The following is a 16,961-nucleotide window of genomic DNA, read 5'->3' as shown; positions in this document are numbered from 1 at the left end:
ACTTCACTGTGCCCAAAACCACAAGAACACCAGATCCCTCTTTTCAGATCAGTACCATGGACACTTTACCCCCCCCCCCCCCCCTTTTTTTTTCTTGGAGTTTTTTTTAAGTTTATGGTATTAAAAAGAAACACCTCTCCAATGTTCCAATGCCTGTCTTCACTTACCCTGCCAGAGCATCATAGACATCATTTGTAAGCCTCGACAACTAATAATACATTTTACATATTTCATGTCCTGTTGTGTCAGTCATTTCTTTTTTAAGGCCATTGGTTGGTATTAATAACTAATTTATTATGGTTATACTGAAAATTAATTAAAATAAGAAAAAGACTAGATAGTAAAGTCTGTAGACAAACTTTGATTTGGCTTGAGAAAACCTATTTAGAATGTTTAAAATAGTATTAAAACCTTTTTGGTACAAAGTTTTTACCATCAGGCAGACAGCATAAGTCAGAATAAGTCAGATGGGCCTATAAAAACAAAGAGCATTTTCTTAACATACCTCCACCTGGTTCTCCCCCCAATCCCTTCACATTTGACGGAATACTGATCAACTTCACCTGTTCACTATTACTTCCCTTGTCATGGACAATATTTATACTCACTATCACCTTACCATCATTGTCTTGTCTCGTCCTGAGTTTGTAAGACCTCACTACCTTGTGTCCTCATCTGTGTGTTTCCTGTGATTATAGAATTCACCCATTTTCCTTCAAGTTACTGTGCTCTTTCTCACCTTGGTCATTGCGATTCTGTATTTGTCTACTCTGGTGTTCTACGATAAACATCCTCCATTTTCAACATCATTGTCTTAGTCTTCTATGACAGAAGACAAAACCAACACTGCAACATGGAGCTAACACATTGACTGCGATTCTGTATTTGTCTACTCTGGTGTTCTACGATAAACATCCTCCATTTTCAACATCATTGTCTTAGTCTTCTATGACAGAAGACAAAACCAACACTGCAACATGGAGCTAACACATTGACCGGGATTGTTTATTGCTACCATCAAGACCTTGGTGCAAGATCTGCTACAATTTCTACAAACCTCTCCAACCTCACCGGCCAGTGGCAAAGAGGGCACCTCTAATCCACTATCTGTTTTGTCTCAATCAGCCAGCGCTCCTCCACAGTGGGCGGCAGTGGCTCAGTGGTTCATGTAGGTTGTCTACAAACCAGAAGGTTGGTGGTTAAATCCCCGGTTCCACCTGACCAAGTGACGAGGTGTCCATGAGCAAGACACCAAAACCCAGCTGCTCCCGACGAGCTGGATGGCGCCTTGCATGGCAGACACCGCCGTCGGTGTATGAATGAGTGTATGAATGGATGAATGAGAGGCAAATATGTAAAGCGCTTTGGTGGCCATTGGGTCTGTGAAAGCGCTATATAAATGCAGTCCATTTACCATTACCATTACATACTTCCGCCTCCCATTCTTCTTCGCTACTTCCCACGGGCAACACTTCTAGAACAGAAGTCTCCAAGTGTCTTTCAGTGTTCCATAGCCTTGGACATGGATGAGAAAGCGAAGATGGCATTTATTATTTCTTGTCTCTCTGATCGTGCTTTGAAATGGGCAAATGGAAGTTGAATATGGAAGTAGTTTATTTCAAGATTTATTTAGTCTTTCATGGGATAGCCCCTGGTTTCTGGACACATCAAACAGCAAACCACGACCCTTCAATTAGAGAACATACAAAGAGAGAATTGTTTTGTTCATCCTATCAGAGTTCACTAGTTTTATCATCCTAGGGATACCTTGGTTAATCGCCCATGCTTCCCAACTTTCATGGAAAACCAGGGAAATCCTGAAGTGGAGTGTTTGCCGTCACTGCTTCTGCCTTTCCTCCTCACCTACTCTAGGACTGTGCCATGCAGCCATGTGTACTCCCTTTTGTGACTGGAGCAGAGGGCCATAGAGGAGTATGTGAAGGTCGTACATCAGGGGTACATTTGCCCATCCACTTCTCTGATGGTCTCAAGCTTCTTTGCGACCAAGAAATTCTGAATAAAAAGGCCTGACTAACTCTCCATCAGTGTTCCAGGGGTTTATGAACAAGGTGTTTCGAGATTATCTCTCTCAATTTGTTATTGTATACATTGATGACATTCTATTTTTTCTTCTCTCCTGGAACACTGTAAGCATGTTTGGTCCTTTAGCATCTGCGTGAACACAGGTTGTTCCTCGAGGCTCAAAAGTACTCATTCCACATCCTTCCGTGCAATTTCTAGGTTATATTATTAGCCCCAATGGTGTGCAGATGGACACATGAAAACTGGATGCGGCCAAACGGATGAGCCCTTCCTGCCATCTTCTGTCTTTGTCTGCCCCATCCAGTGGATGAGAGAATCGCCAAAGCCGGCCTCCAGGAGCCTGCTTCTGTGGGATGTCCCCCAAGTCAGGTCTGTGTTCCCATCTCAAAACTGTTCTCTGATTCTGTCAGAGCAAGAGGGTCTGGAAGGGCCTTTGTACACATTCAGCGAGCCAGATGCCGTCATCAGAGCTAGGGTGATGCCCAGAGGTCATCTCCACTCAACTACTAGCCCGGGCAGAATGTCTGGCTCTTAAGCCATTAAATCTGACGACAGCTCCCATTTAAAAAGTCTACATTTCACTGGGCCCTTTCTCATCAACCCCGAGATTAACCCAGATTCATCCTGGATTCAATGTCTCACTCTTCAAACCATTACGCACACCTGCTTCCGCCACAGAACCAGGTGGTGGATGTGAACTCCTTCCTCCTTTGCTGATTGATGGAGATCCTGTCTATACTGTCAAGAGCATTCTAGACTTTCAGCACAGAGGAGGTCATCTCGAGTGTCTGTGTGATTGGTAACGGTATGGGCCAGAGAAAAAATGGGTGGTTCGAAACGACATCCTGGATCTGCCTTACTTATCACCTACCACGTGTCTTATCCAGAGTGTCCGGCACCGTGTGGAAGAGGCCTGCCACTGCATTGAGGGTCTTGTTCCTCTGGAGCGGTCCATGGGGGGAGTACTGCCATGCCTTCCCCTGGTTCTCCCACCCCAATCCCTTCTCATTTGCCGGAAAACTGACCACCTTCACCTGTTCACTATTACCTCTCATGGCCAATATTTATACTCACTCTTACCTTAACACCATTGTCTTGTCTTGTCTTGTAATAAGTTTGTAAGAAATAACTACATTGTGTGGTGGCTCCTAATCTTCTTCAGCAGCGTGTGTCCTGTGATCAAAGGGACTGTGTTAGTATTCATCCATTTTCCTGCAAGTTACTTTGATGTTTCTCACCTTGATTATTGCCGTTTGTCTGCTCCGGTGTGTGACAGTTCTAGCATATACAGGTCCTTCTCAAAAAATTAGCATATTGTGATAAAGTTCATTATTTTCCATAATGTAATGATAAAAATTAAACTTTCATATATTTTAGATTCATTGCACACCAACTGAAATATTTCAGGTCTTTTATTGTTTTAATTAATACTGATGATTTTGGCATACAGCTCATGAAAACCCAGATTGATCTCATGAAATGGCGTATGTATGACACGACAATTCGTATTTTCATTTTTGGCGTGCTATCAACACGCATAATCGCTTTTCAGCGTGTTTATCAACGCCTTTGACAACGTTATATTACTGTATTATGTATATATAAATATATGACCTACCCCAACCCCGTCCCTAAACCTACCCGTCACTGGGGTTAATACCATTTATGAGTCTTCCCCCACCATCCTAGGAAAAGAGATATCGCTCCACAGATGTAGATATAGATTTTGCTTCGTTTCGCTCGGACATTTAACGGCGTACACATACACGCGGAATCACTCGGACATTTAATGGCGTAGACATACACGCAAAAGATTTCGGCGTGGACATACACGCGGATAGCTCAAAATGCGTATAGATAACACGCCACTTGACTTGAAAGTGGCGTGTATGTTTACGCAAAGTCATGATGTCATGTTGGAAAACCCCAAATTCCTGTCTCAAAAAATTAGCATATTTCATCCGACCAATAAAATAAGTGTTTTTAATACAAAAAAAAAAGTCAACCTTCAAATAATTATGTTCAGTTATGCACTCAATAGTCAATACTTGGTCGGGAATCCTTTTGCAGAAATGACTGCTTCAATGCGGCGTGTTATGGAGGCCCAGGATGCTTCAATAGCGGCCTTAAGCTCGTCCAGAGTGTTGGGTTTTGCGTCTCTCAACTTTCTCTTCACAATATCCCACAGATTCTCTATGGGGTTCAGGTCAGGAGAGTTGGCAGGCCAATTGAGCACAGTAATACCATGGTCAGTAAACCATTTACCAGTGGTTTTGGCACTGTGAGCAGGTGCCAGGGCGTGCTGAAAAATTAAATCTTCATCTCCATAAAGCTTTTCAGCAGATGGAAGCATGAAGTGCTCCAAAATCTCCTGATAGCTAGCTGCATTGACCCTGCCCTTGATAAAACACAGTGCACCAACACCAGCAGCTGACATGGCACCCCAGACCATCACTGACTGTGGGTACTTGACACTGGACTTCAGGCATTTTGGCATTTCCTTCTCCCCAGTCTTCCTCCAGACTCTGGCACCTTGATTTCCGAATGACATGCAAAACTGAGCAACAGTCCAGTGCTGCTTCTCTGTAGCCCAGGTCAGGCGCTTCTGCCGCTGTTTCTGGTTCAAAAGTGGCTTGACCTGGGGAATGCGGCACCTGTAGCCCATGTCCTGCACACGCCTGTGCACGGTGGCTCTGGATGTTTCTACTCCAGACTCAGTCCACTGCTTCCGCAGGTCCCCCATGGTCTGGAATCGGTCCTTCTCCACAATCTTCCTCAGGGTCCGGTCACCTCTTCTTGTTGTGCAGCGTTTTTTGCCACACTTTTTCCTTCCCACAGACTTCCCACTGAGGTGCCTTGATACAGCACTCTGGGAACAGCCTATTTGTTCAGAAATTTCTTTCTGTCTTACCCTCTTGCTTGAGGGTGTCAATGATGGCCTTCTGGACAGCAGTCAGGTCGGCAGTCTTACCCATGATTGTGGTTTTGAGTAATGAAACAGGCTGGGAGTTTTTAAAAGCCTCAGGAATCTTTTGCAGGTGTTTAGAGTTAATTAGTTGATTCAGATGATTAGGTTAATAGCTCGTTTAGAGACCCTTTTCATGATATGCTAATTTTTTTAGACAGGAATTTGGGGTTTTCATGAGCTGTATGCCAAAATCATCAGTATTAAAACAATAAAAGACCTGAAATATTTCAGTTGGTGTGCAATGAATCTAAAATATATGAAAGTTTAATTTTTATCATTACATAATGGAAAATAATGAACTTTATCACAATATGCTAATTTTTTGAGAAGGACCTGTAGTCTCGATAAATAGATAGATAGATTTATATATAGATAGATAACTTGGAAGTCTGCTAGTGTGTGATCCTCCCAGATTTTCTCTGTAACCATTTACAAAGTGTATGTATACCTAGTTTTTTAAAAATCTGTTCAGATTTTAGAAGTCGAGTAATATGTTCCAGCCTTAAATCTGATCAGAATGTCTGAGCTGAGTTTTGTGCATGTAGCTGAAAAGTTATAGAATTATTTAGTGATAGAAATGTTAGTCTCATATTATTATTATTATTATTAACCACAATAATACAGATTTTGTATATATACCAGATCAGTATATTGGCTTTCTCAAGCCAACATAAAAAATACAAAAACATTTAATATAAACTTCCATCATCTGTCCAGACTACATGTGAAAAGTATTGTTCTCTGTGATGGAACATGTGTCAGTGATGTTTGTGTGTCTGTTCTTTTTCTGTCTTTTTGTTCTTGTGTGGTTCACAGCACACTGTGGGAAATTGTTGCACTCTGATCATGTTGTTTACCGTGTTCCCGTTGGGCACAGACACTAAGAAGCACATTTCCCCCTGTTCTGTTACATCCCAGATTGTTTTGACTTCTCAAGTGATGCAGAATTCAGCCTCACCATCTACCCCAGCCGACATGCCCCCTGGGATCCTGCCGCCAATCTTGAGCCAGGAGGGAGGGGCTCTCTCACAGTCACACACGAGGGTAGGCAGGGGGTGGAGTCAGATCATGGAGGCGGGCTTTCCCCCTTAGACTCACCCAATAGACTCCTTTAGGCCCCCTCAGCTTTCCTGGAATGTACCTCCCCAAAAAACCTCAAAGTCATGCCAAGCCCTAGTAGGACATACGTGTGTGAAGCATCAGGCTGTGGCATGGGGCCGTGAAGGCTGTCATTTATTGACATGTCTCCTGCAAACACAAAGTGCAATTAAAACATTGATGTAAATGTTAATAAAATTCATTCATATACATTGTCGAAAAGCTTCTTACAAAAACGGCTTCTATGAACTTGCGTCACTGACACACAATTTCCACAATTTGCTGAAAGTCTGAAATCCCTTTCATGCAGAGATGAAATTGTCTTACATTCATATAGTGTTCATAAATGTAAGTGTTTAATACATTATGTAAGAACCAATTTCCTGGATTTCAGTAGTTGATGAGACATTATTTCTAATTATTTCTCACAATTCTAATTGATATTGATGAAGGGTGATGATTAGATTACGAAATGATTCTCAGTGCAGCTTGTCCCCCAGTTTTGTTTTTTCACTCACTAGGGGTCTGTGTTGTCATGATACCAAAATTCAAATCTCATTAAAACTAGAGAGTGGATAGAGTGATGACAGAGAAGCATCCGAGGTTCTTTCTCATAAAAAAATCTAAGATAAATGAGACATTTGTTATTGGTGAATGGGATGATTGAAGTTTATTGAAACGTTCAAACTAAAAGAAAAAAATTGAATTTACTACCTTATGTTAGTATTATCTTAATAATAATTGCAATTAGGTGCAGAAATCTGTGCAATTATTAGTTGAAGATTTGAATGAATTTACAGCCGTAGTTTATGTAAGTGTCTTAATTTCACTTAGTGTTTTTTAAAGAGACTTTTCAACAATTAAGGCCCAAACAGCACTTATTGTTATTCTGCTTTGCATTCAGCTGCATGGACACCCGTTTCATCCCTGAGCTTATCATTTCATCTTGACCACTAAGCATGCTCAATGTGTCTGATTATCTTGTGTCGAATTCTTTAAACTACATTTATCGGACTGAAGGTGCCTATGGTGGACTCTAACCACCTTTTCCTCTGGTGGACTTCACCTAACCAGGGTCCAAGAAGACACTATCACTACCTCAACACTTCAGAAGAGTGTGTAGATTCTTTAGTGCTTCTCTTCCTGAGCTGTGCAGCATCAAGACACACACCCACAATACTCTTTGCAGGAATAAGGTTTATTGGCGTTCGCCCATGTTGGACACAGCAGAGTGAATCGACACACATTCCTACCTTGATGATCATGCTCAAAAATCAGCAAATTACACAAGGTTTGCAGAAGCTGAAGAGTTCCCTTTCAGTCGGTCACGTTCGACGCCACGTCGGACTGAACCGACTAATAGGAATCTCCCCAGAAAGGCCAATCTACTTCGAGTGTAACTAAACGAGCCAGCATGCAATGATTTGCATCAGCTGCTCTGCCTCGCAGTGCGTGTACTGTTGGTACTCAACCAAAATAATACTGGTTCCCGCGGCCGTAAATTGCGAGTGTGTATTTGCTGCCTTTTGCCGCTAAGAGGCGCTACAATCACAGACTTTGAAAAGAGTCAGTTTATTCTCTCTACTGCGTAAGTCAAGCGTTTTGTTTAATTATCAATGGCACATTACAACATAAATTTGCTACATTCCAGTAGAGCCGCTGCACGACAAAACTGATGAGGGAAGATTGTCAGCCGATCGCGTCAGAAAATGAAGATGATGAAGCTCGTCTTTAATCTGCTTAATTTTTTTTTGTGAATCATTCACGAAATTGAGATGACTGACAGTAATACCCGGCCATAGCAACGGAAGAAATGTTTCAAAACAGATCCATTGAACAAATCAGAAAAAGACTGAGTTTGTTGACTTGGCTACACTAACTGTCGGTACAGTTTATTTATTTAAAACAGCTGCATCGAGTTTAGAGTTTATTTCCTTTGCGATGCAAAATAAGAAACACAGAATCTTATTCTTGCGGCATTTTAAATTTGTATTGCAAAAGAAATTGTAGCTAAATTAAATGATTAAAACAGTACAAAACGAAAATAGTCCAAAGCAACATAAATTAAGAACATGCCTTTTTCTTTGCCTCTCTCGCACTGGATCTCTTTTTAGCAAATTTATTTAGTCTTCCTCGCTGCGTGCGCCGGGTCTCTCTCGAAATTAAACATTTCAGGGTAAAAACACATCATACAGCTGATAATACTGTATATGTCGCTGCAAATTATTTAGTCTTTGTTGCTTCAAAGACACAGCATGTCTTGTTGAACTCACCTTACAATAAAACGAGGTTGATGGCGAATTAAAGAGCTCTGTATCTGCTGATCACTCACATTCGTTTACTGGCATGAAAGCGTTTCGTCAACAGTTCATGTTTAGATAATGCCAGATTGTTGACAATCATACACACTGCTCAAACATTCTAAAACTCTACAAAACAAGTTGAAACACCTGTATTGAACACTTAAATTTAAATTTTGTGTGAAAAAACTTAACACACAATAAATAAACTACAATATTTATAATTTAATAAGATATAGGGCCTACATTTGGACACCTCGAGAGATTTAGCGTTAAAAGAATGTTGCGTTTGTCTGCTCATCAGGCTATCAACATCTCCATATGAAAGAGGAACATTAACACCTATTGTCCTGCACGCACAATAAAGCCACTGTCCCTCCAAACCCCCCACAGGCTCTCTGAGTCTGAGATTAAAATAATTCAGCAGAAGCAGGGATGTTTAGACCTGAAGGAAATCCCCGTTCCCCCTGGCAAATCGCACCTTGCTTAAAACCATGTTTTTAAAAACTCTATGTAGGCTATAGGGAATTACGATTGGTATTATTATACAGATGTAAAGTCATTCTGTTGGATACTATTTGTTCCTTAGTGTAAAACGGAAATGCATGGTAATTTTATTTTATAAATATAAGCAAAAAACTATATGGTGTAACCAGTGTTGTGCTAGTTACTAAGAAATAGTAACTAGTTACAGTTACTAGTTACTTCGTTCAAAAAGTAACTCAATTACTTTGTTGATTACTTACACCAAAAAGTAATGCGTTACTGTTAAAAGTAACTTTTTAGTTACTTTTTTAAAGAAAGTTCTTAAATGTTCCCATTAATGCCCTTTAATGCGTTATGGTCTATACAAACACAAAACTGACTTAAACAGAAAGTAATTTTTAAACACTATTTTAAGTCAGACCAGCACAAACTGAATATATCAAGGATTTCTGAAATAAATAACAAAACAAGCATTTTTAAAGCTAGTGACTTGTTTGCTTTCTCAACATTGATATGTTCATGCAGCTGACAGTATACGTTTTTACCACTGTGGTTTTTAGTGCATGAATTAATATTTGAGCAATACAATTGTACCTTGATCATTCTTGTTAGTTCATAGTAGGCCTACATTAACTAAGGAGATACAAATACATCTAACAATGAATGATACTTCTACAACATTTATTAACCATATTTAATGCTAAAATTGTTATCTTATTGTAAAGTGTTGCCATTTATATGATTCAAGCTTAAAGAAGATGGCCATATTTAAATATCTGCAAATGCCAGAGCATTAAAATTACATAAATGTAGACCTATATTACATGTACAGTCTTTCACTTTATTTGCTTAAATTTTAGAACACTTGATTAGACTTGATGTCGGCTGCATGAACACATCAATGTAAGCAATCAATCACGTCACTAGTTTTAAAAATACAACTTCGCCGGCTAATGAATGCATAAAAGTGACCAGCTGGACATAAACTAATGCAAATAGATGGTAACAATTGCGACATAAAACATGTGGGTCAGGTCTGTGTGTGTTTTTGTCACATTGCTTTAATCGCTTGAGGTAAGTTAGCCGTTACTAATGTTATTCCTCTCAGACTCGACGGCAAGCTTCTGTTCTTTCTCTGCTGATGCAGCATCTAGTCAAAAAAATTATTATTTTATAATGATATGGCAATGTGTACTTAAGTGTTCTGTATTCATACCGTTTCGCTGTCTGTGTTTTAAATGCGCATCAAGTGCTCAGCGCTCTCTGTGAAGCTTGTAATCTCCGTGCTCGCGCTGCCTCACGTGTACGTAAACAACTCAGTGTCCAGTGAGTTTGTCATGTGTCCTCAGGTGTCCTCTCGCTCTGTATAATGCTAGCAGTCTCTTCAGTGCTCTCGTACTGTGTAATGACAGCGCACACTTCTCAGCCGCTCCAGCAACTAATTAATTTAAAAAAGTAACGGACAACGCGCCATATGGTAACGGTAACGGAGTTAATTTATTTAAAAATTAATGCGTTACAGTATTAGTTACTGTCAAAAGTAACTGCGTTACAGTAACGCGTTACTGCCCAACACTGGGTGTAACAGAGTTTTAGAACTTGACAAATATCTCTGCATTAATAATAGGCTATACAATGCATTAATTGGCTAATATAAAATTTACAATAGTCCATGTTTGTTTGGGATTTGAACCTGTGTCATCTAAATGATCGAAACGTAAGTTCTACCACTCGGCCATGAATTTACTCACTGAGAAATGGCCAAACGTTTGTTTCTCCAGTGTGTGTTCGCTCTTGAGCGAGAAGCGCTCTTCATTCGTCTCATTCCTCAATAAAATAGTACAAACAATCAGCTTCATTGCACCTAATTAAAGTTAAACTAAATAGCATTTATAGAATAATTCTGAACTTAAATGAAACAATATCGCAACATTTCGACAATTATGTTTGAAATTATTAGATTTTTTTATACATTTAAATCAGGGTGATTTAGCTTCATTTAATTAGAGCGAGATTTTCACTCTTGTCCTTTCCTCATTGGGAAGCGCTCATACACATGTTTGAGTAGATCCTCAGTGCCTCTCGTTTTTTTCATATGGATTACACAATCAGATAATATTTATTCACATTTAAAGCTTTAGATATTTTTTGACGCGCAGTTCCCAGAGACGACAGAAAACGTTTTGTCGTTAGCCTATTGTGGGTGTACTGTACATAAATAAAAGTAGACCTTTTACTGTTTTAAAAGATGATTTCTCATCTGTATGACCAAAAATTCCGGAGTAGGCTATTCAATTCAATTCAATTCAAATTTATTTGTATAGCGCTTTTCACAATACATATTGTTTCAAAGCAGCTTTACAGAAAGTGCATTTCAGAAATGTACATAGAAGAATATAGTTAGTTAGTCATCATGTACTAATTTAGGGCATAACATATCGCCGGCGTTGAGTCTTCTCTTCACAGGCGTCGAGTCATCTCATCGCAGGCGTTGGGGCATCTGAAGTCTCCGTGAGAGGCTGGATACAAACTGGAGCTGACGAACGCTATTTACCTCGGGACTAGCGTCCCGAGATAACAGCAGAAAAGCAGATGGGAAATAATTAGCGTACCTGCTGTTCATAATATTAGTGCATTCGATCTGATTCAACAGTAGTATAAAAGGTAAGCATTATGTGAATGCTTGGCTGAAGAGATGCGTCTTTAATCTAGTTTTGAACTGGGAGAGCGAGTCTGAGCCACGAACAGTATCAGGAAGGCTATTCCAGAGTTTAGGAGCTAAATGTGAGAACGCCCTCCCTCCTTTAGTGGACTTAGATATCCTAGGAATGACCAGGAGCCTCGAATTTAGGGATCTTAAAGAACGCGATGGATTGTAGGGCGATAGAAGGTCCATTAAATACACAGGAGCTAAACCATTTAGGGCTTTATAGGTCAGTAGTAGTACTTTGTAATTGATACGGAACTTGATAGGTAACCAGTGCAGAGATGATAGAATCGGTGTTATATGATCATATTTTCTTGACCTAGTAAGAACTCTAGCGGCTGCATTTTGCACTAACTGTAGCTTGTTTATTGAGGATGCAGGACAACCAGCTAATAAAGCATTACAGTAATCTAGTCTCGAGGTCATGAATGCATGAACTAACTTTTCTGCATCAGAGACAGATAGCATGTTACGTAATTTAGCAATGTTTCTAAGGTGGAAAAAAGCAGTTCTTGTAACATATGAAATATGATTTTCGAAAGACAAGTTGCGGTCTAGTATAACACCCAGGTCTTTTACTGTAGTGGATAAGGTAACAGGCTTATTAATAGCTATAGGCTATTAAGTTATTTTAGCTGTTATGAGAAAAATAAATTCAAGTGAACCCGCCGCCGCGTTTGTCGGTAGCAGCGGTAACTCCGCTAGGGCTGCTCCATATGAGCCCGCTTCGGCACTGGCTTCACGGCCGAGGCCCGAGATGGGCGTGGCAATGCAGCACTCACCGGGTGACAATCACACCGGTGTACCACCAGACCTTCAGCCCGTGGTCAGACCCCTTATTTCTGTGGGCAGGAGTGCTCTTGGAACAGGTGTCCAGGCATGCTGTGGTATTCACAGATGCCTCTGCCATCGGCTGGGGTGCCACGTACAACGGGCATGCAGTGTCAGGGGTGTGGACGGGCCCCCAACTGCACTGGCACATCAAATGCCTCGAGTTACTAGCAGTACGTCTCGCTCTGAGCCGCTTAAAGAGGCCGCTACAGGGCAGGGACGTGCTGGTCCGTACAGACAACACTGCCACCATTGCATACATCAACTGACAAGGTGGTCTATGCTCCCGTCGCATGTCGCAACTCTCCCACCATCTCCTCCTCTGGAGTCAGAAGCATCGCTTAAGGCCATGTATGTCCCCAATGTGCTCAACTGTGTGGTCAACGAGTTATCACGAGCTGTGCTCCCGGGAGAATGGCGACTCCACCCCCAGGCGGTTCAGCTGATCTGGAGAGAGTTCGGGGAGGCTCAGGTAGACCTGATTCCCTTCTCAGAAACCTCCCACTGCCAGCTGTTTTACTTCCTGACCGAGGGAACACTCGGCATGGATGCACTGACACACAGCTGGGCCCGGGGCCTTCACAAATATGCATTTCCCCCAGTGAGCCTACTTGCACAGACTCTGTGCAAAGTCAGGGAGAATGAGGAGCAGGTATTGCTAGTTGCTCCCTATTGGCCCACCCAGACCTGGTTCCCGGAACTAGTGCTCTTCGCGACAGCCCCTCCTTGGCCCATTCCTCTGAGGAAGGACCTTCTTTCCTCTGAGGAACGACCACATTGTTGGCAAATCAGTAGGGAAGCATGACCTGGTCGTCAGGTTCCTTAGGGGGGCGAGACGATTAAATCCTCCTCGACCCCCCTCCATACCCTCTTGGGACCTTGCCCTGGTCAGGATGCTCCATTTGCAGACTTAAAGCTTCTGTTTGGTGCTAGTTGCATTGGCCTCTATCAAGGTGGTAGGGGACATGCAGGCATTTTTGGTCGACGAATCGTGCCTAGAGTTTGGGGGGGGTAACAACCATGTGGTACTGAGCCTGGCTATGTGCCCATGGTTCCTATCACTCCGTTCAGGGACCAGGTGGTGAACCTGCAAGCGCTGCCCCTGGAGGAGGCAGACCCAGCCCTGGCTTTTCTCTGTCCTGCTCTCTTACCAAGCACAAGGTGTGCCCTGCCCGCTCAGGTTGCATGCTCAATCCACGAGAAGCGTTGCATTCTCCTAGGCGCTGGCGCGTGGCGCCTCTAACAGATATCTGTACAGCTGGGGGCTGGGCGACACCTAGGTTTCATAGACTACGTTTAGGGCCGGTCTCCTCCCGTGTTCTCACCCTAAAAAGGTAGAAGCACCGAGAGGCCCACCTCTGAGTCCTCCACCACCCTCGGCGCCGCCATGTCCGGCGCGGGGCCTTTACCTGTTGAATCCTTGAGAACCAAGTCTAGGCCCTCGAACCACAGATTTCACACTATTTCACTCCATTCAGCACTGCAGACAGGAAGTAAACCGGGTCTAGGCTGGGTGCCATATGTGCAACCCTGCGGGGATCCCATATGTGTATTATTCCATTCCTGGTCCTAAACAGAAGCCTGTGTCTTTCTCTTGGCCTAAGTCACCCTGTATCTCATATGTACAACCGTCGGGTTAGTCCATATGTATATCGCCACATAACTAATGTGTCTTCCGCAGCGTTCTCCTTCCTAGCGGAAATGGCACACTTTCCCAGTGTTATTCAATAGTCTCACTACATGGGTTACCCATTCTTCCAGGCAAGAAGGGGCAGGAGGCTTGCACAGGGCACTGGATGGGGTCAGCAGCTGTGGGACTTTGGTAGGGATTCCTATCACCTGCTCGGCTCCTCAGCGGCTAATAGCAGCTCGATTGTAATCTCCGTTTATGCAAGTTACGGCGAGCTGCACGAACGCTTTGTATTCGCAGTGTTTGGATGCCGATGTACGTTAGGTTCGCAAAGCCATGAGCATCAATAGTAACGCAACGACCGTCATTGTTGATAGAAGGCTTGTTGGAGATGCATCGGAGCGGCGCGGACCGATCGGAGCTGCGGGAGTGTGTGGAGAGCATACGACTCCTTGTGCTTTTCGATCGCGTTTGCAGTGCTTTGATGTCATGCGCCAATCGGTCTGCGAGAAGCCGATGCATCTCGAACAAGCCTGGTGTGTTTGTGTTTGGCGCTGCCGCGCTAGCGTTTCTGGGCAACATGAGATGTATACAGTGACGTAAGACCTGGCTCTTTGCTGGCTCTTTAGCCTGTGGAAAAGCAAACCGGTTCTTTGGAGGCTCATCAGTCGAACCAACTCCGAACCGACACTAGCTCTAGCTCTGAACCAGCACCTGGTTCTTGTTGGTGGAAAAGGGGTAATATATGTGCATTCTAGCCCTGGCTCCTTGGTTTAAGCTATTAATACACAGTCAATGAAATCACACAGTCTCACAGATCTGATTGTATATTTAAGCGCATCCTAGTTTTCTTGTATACTGATTGTCAGATTATTCACCATGCAGGACAGATCTGACAACTACCATAGTTATGTAGAGAATCTTGCTCTTCTGTTACTTCCTTTGCAACAGCGTTTACTTCCTGTCTGCAGTGCTGAATGGAGTGTAATAGTGAAACCTTTTGAAGGAAACCGATCAGAAAGAAATTTGATCTCTTGTGAGTGTGATTTGAGATTTCATCTTCATTCTTTTGTCTGCATAATTTCTATCTGTCTGTCTGTCAGATCCAGACCAGCCCAGCAGAGAGGAAGAGTCCTTCGTCCTGAACGATCCAGATGAGGGCTTCTCGTCCGGAGCGTCCAATAGCAGCCAGCCGAGCGGTTTCCGTGGGAACGCGGTGCCAGGTGCGTCCGGCCGAGGGAGCAGCTGTAAGAAGAGCCGCATGTCCACAGAGAAACACTGGGACGCTCGGAGGAGAGCCCATCCGTGTCCAGCTCCGGTGAGCAGCAGCACCTCCTGCACAGCTCTCGACCGCAGGCCAGATATGAGCTCGACGGCTCTCGACCGGAGGCCAGCCGTACCTGATGTGAGCTCAACGGCTCTCGACCGGAGGCCAGCCGTACCTGATGTGAGCTCGACTGCTCTCGACCGCAGGCCTGATGTGAGCTCGACTGCTCTGGACCGCAGGCCAGCTGTACCTGATGTGAGCTCGACGGCTCTGGACCGCAGGCCAGCCGCACCTGATGTGAGCTCGACGGCTCTCGACCGGAGGCCAGCCGTACCTGATGTGAGCTCGACGGCTCTGGACCGCAGGCCAGCCGCACCTGATGTGAGCTCGACGGCTCTCGACCGGAGGCCAGCCGTACCTGATGTGAGCTCGACTGCTCTCGACCGCAGGCCTGATGTGAGCTCGACTGCTCTGGACCGCAGGCCAGCCGTACCTGATGTGAGCTCGACGGCTCTCGACCGCAGGCCAGCCGTACCTGATGTGAGCTCGACGGCTCTGGACCGCAGGCCAGCCGTAACTGATGTGAGCTCGACGGCTCTCGACCGCAGGCCAGCCGTACCTGATGTGAGCTCGACGGCTCTGGACCGCAGGCCAGCCGTACCTGATGTGAGCTCGACGGCTCTGGACCGCAGGCCAGCCGCACCTGATGTGAGCTCGACGGCTCTCAACCGCAGGCCAGCCGCACCTGATGTGAGCTCGACGGCTCTCGACCGCAGGCTAGATGTGAGCTCCACGGCTCTCGACCGCAGGCCAGATGTGAGCTCCACGGCTCTCGACCGCAGGCCAGCCGCACCTGATGTAAGCTCCACCGCAGAATGGAGCTCAACTGGTGCTGAAGCGCGCAGATACTCCAAGCTCAGCCTGCAGGAGCAACATCTGCCCGAGACAGAGCTGCTCTCACCCAAACACTCCCGGTCGCCCAGCTTCAACATGCAGATCATCTCACAGGTGTAGAACTGGATCCTCCACCACATCTCTGAACACTTAGTTTGACTGTCAATTCTCAAAAGAATAATTTACCTTAAAAATGGGAATCATCATTATTTACTCAGCCTCATGATATTCCATACCTGTACTGTTTTCTTTTTTTCCATGAAACATAAAAGTGGTCCAAACTAGGAATGTGGCTGGGAACAGCTCTACGTGATTCATGAAAACATGACCTTGGAAAGGGGAGAGTTATGTACCAGAAATGTCTTACATTTGGGGCTATTTCTCACACAAGGCTGCAAAACATATAGAATACTTCCGTGGTGCTTTTTGGAAGGGGAAGAAAGTCGTACAGGATTGAAATGACTCAAGAGTAAATTATATGTTTTGTTGTTGGCTGAACTAATGGTGCGTTCCATTTGTCCTCGGAAGTGGGAAAGTCCTAGGAACTTTTAACTGGAACACCACTCAAGTCAGTTGCAGCTGGGAAACGGGGGAAGCACAACCCTAATTCATTTCCTGCTCCGACATGCCTCTTCCGGGGTAAATGGAACGCAGCTCAATCCCTTAAACCCACAGCAGCGCACAGACAGATTTGAGTGTTCCTCTCAGTTCCAGACCGACGTGAAGGGTGAATTCTG

The 16,961-nt window shown here is 43.9% G+C and overlaps 1 protein-coding gene across 1 annotated transcript in view; it reads left to right on the top strand.

Moving 5' to 3' along the window:
* The window catches only part of hycc2 (hyccin PI4KA lipid kinase complex subunit 2), a 61,217-nt gene extending 44,709 nt beyond the window's left edge, over positions 1-16,508 (top strand). Inside the window, exons 11-12 of the mRNA XM_056232610.1 lie at positions 5,930-6,055; positions 15,167-16,508. Of these exons, the coding sequence (XP_056088585.1) occupies positions 5,930-6,055; positions 15,167-16,344 (1,304 nt within the window). The 3' untranslated portion in view covers positions 16,345-16,508. The remainder of the gene's footprint in view (positions 1-5,929; positions 6,056-15,166) is intronic.
* The last annotated feature ends 453 nt before the right edge of the window (positions 16,509-16,961 follow it).

The sequence above is a fragment of the Rhinichthys klamathensis genome, unplaced genomic scaffold, assembly GCF_029890125.1.
Source record: "Rhinichthys klamathensis goyatoka isolate OS25496 unplaced genomic scaffold, OSU_Roscu_1.1 h1tg000350l_1, whole genome shotgun sequence".
Classification (NCBI taxonomy): domain Eukaryota; kingdom Metazoa; phylum Chordata; class Actinopteri; order Cypriniformes; family Leuciscidae; genus Rhinichthys; species Rhinichthys klamathensis.
Note: the sequence above shows the minus strand (reverse complement) of the source record. Positions and strands in the feature narration are given on the sequence as shown.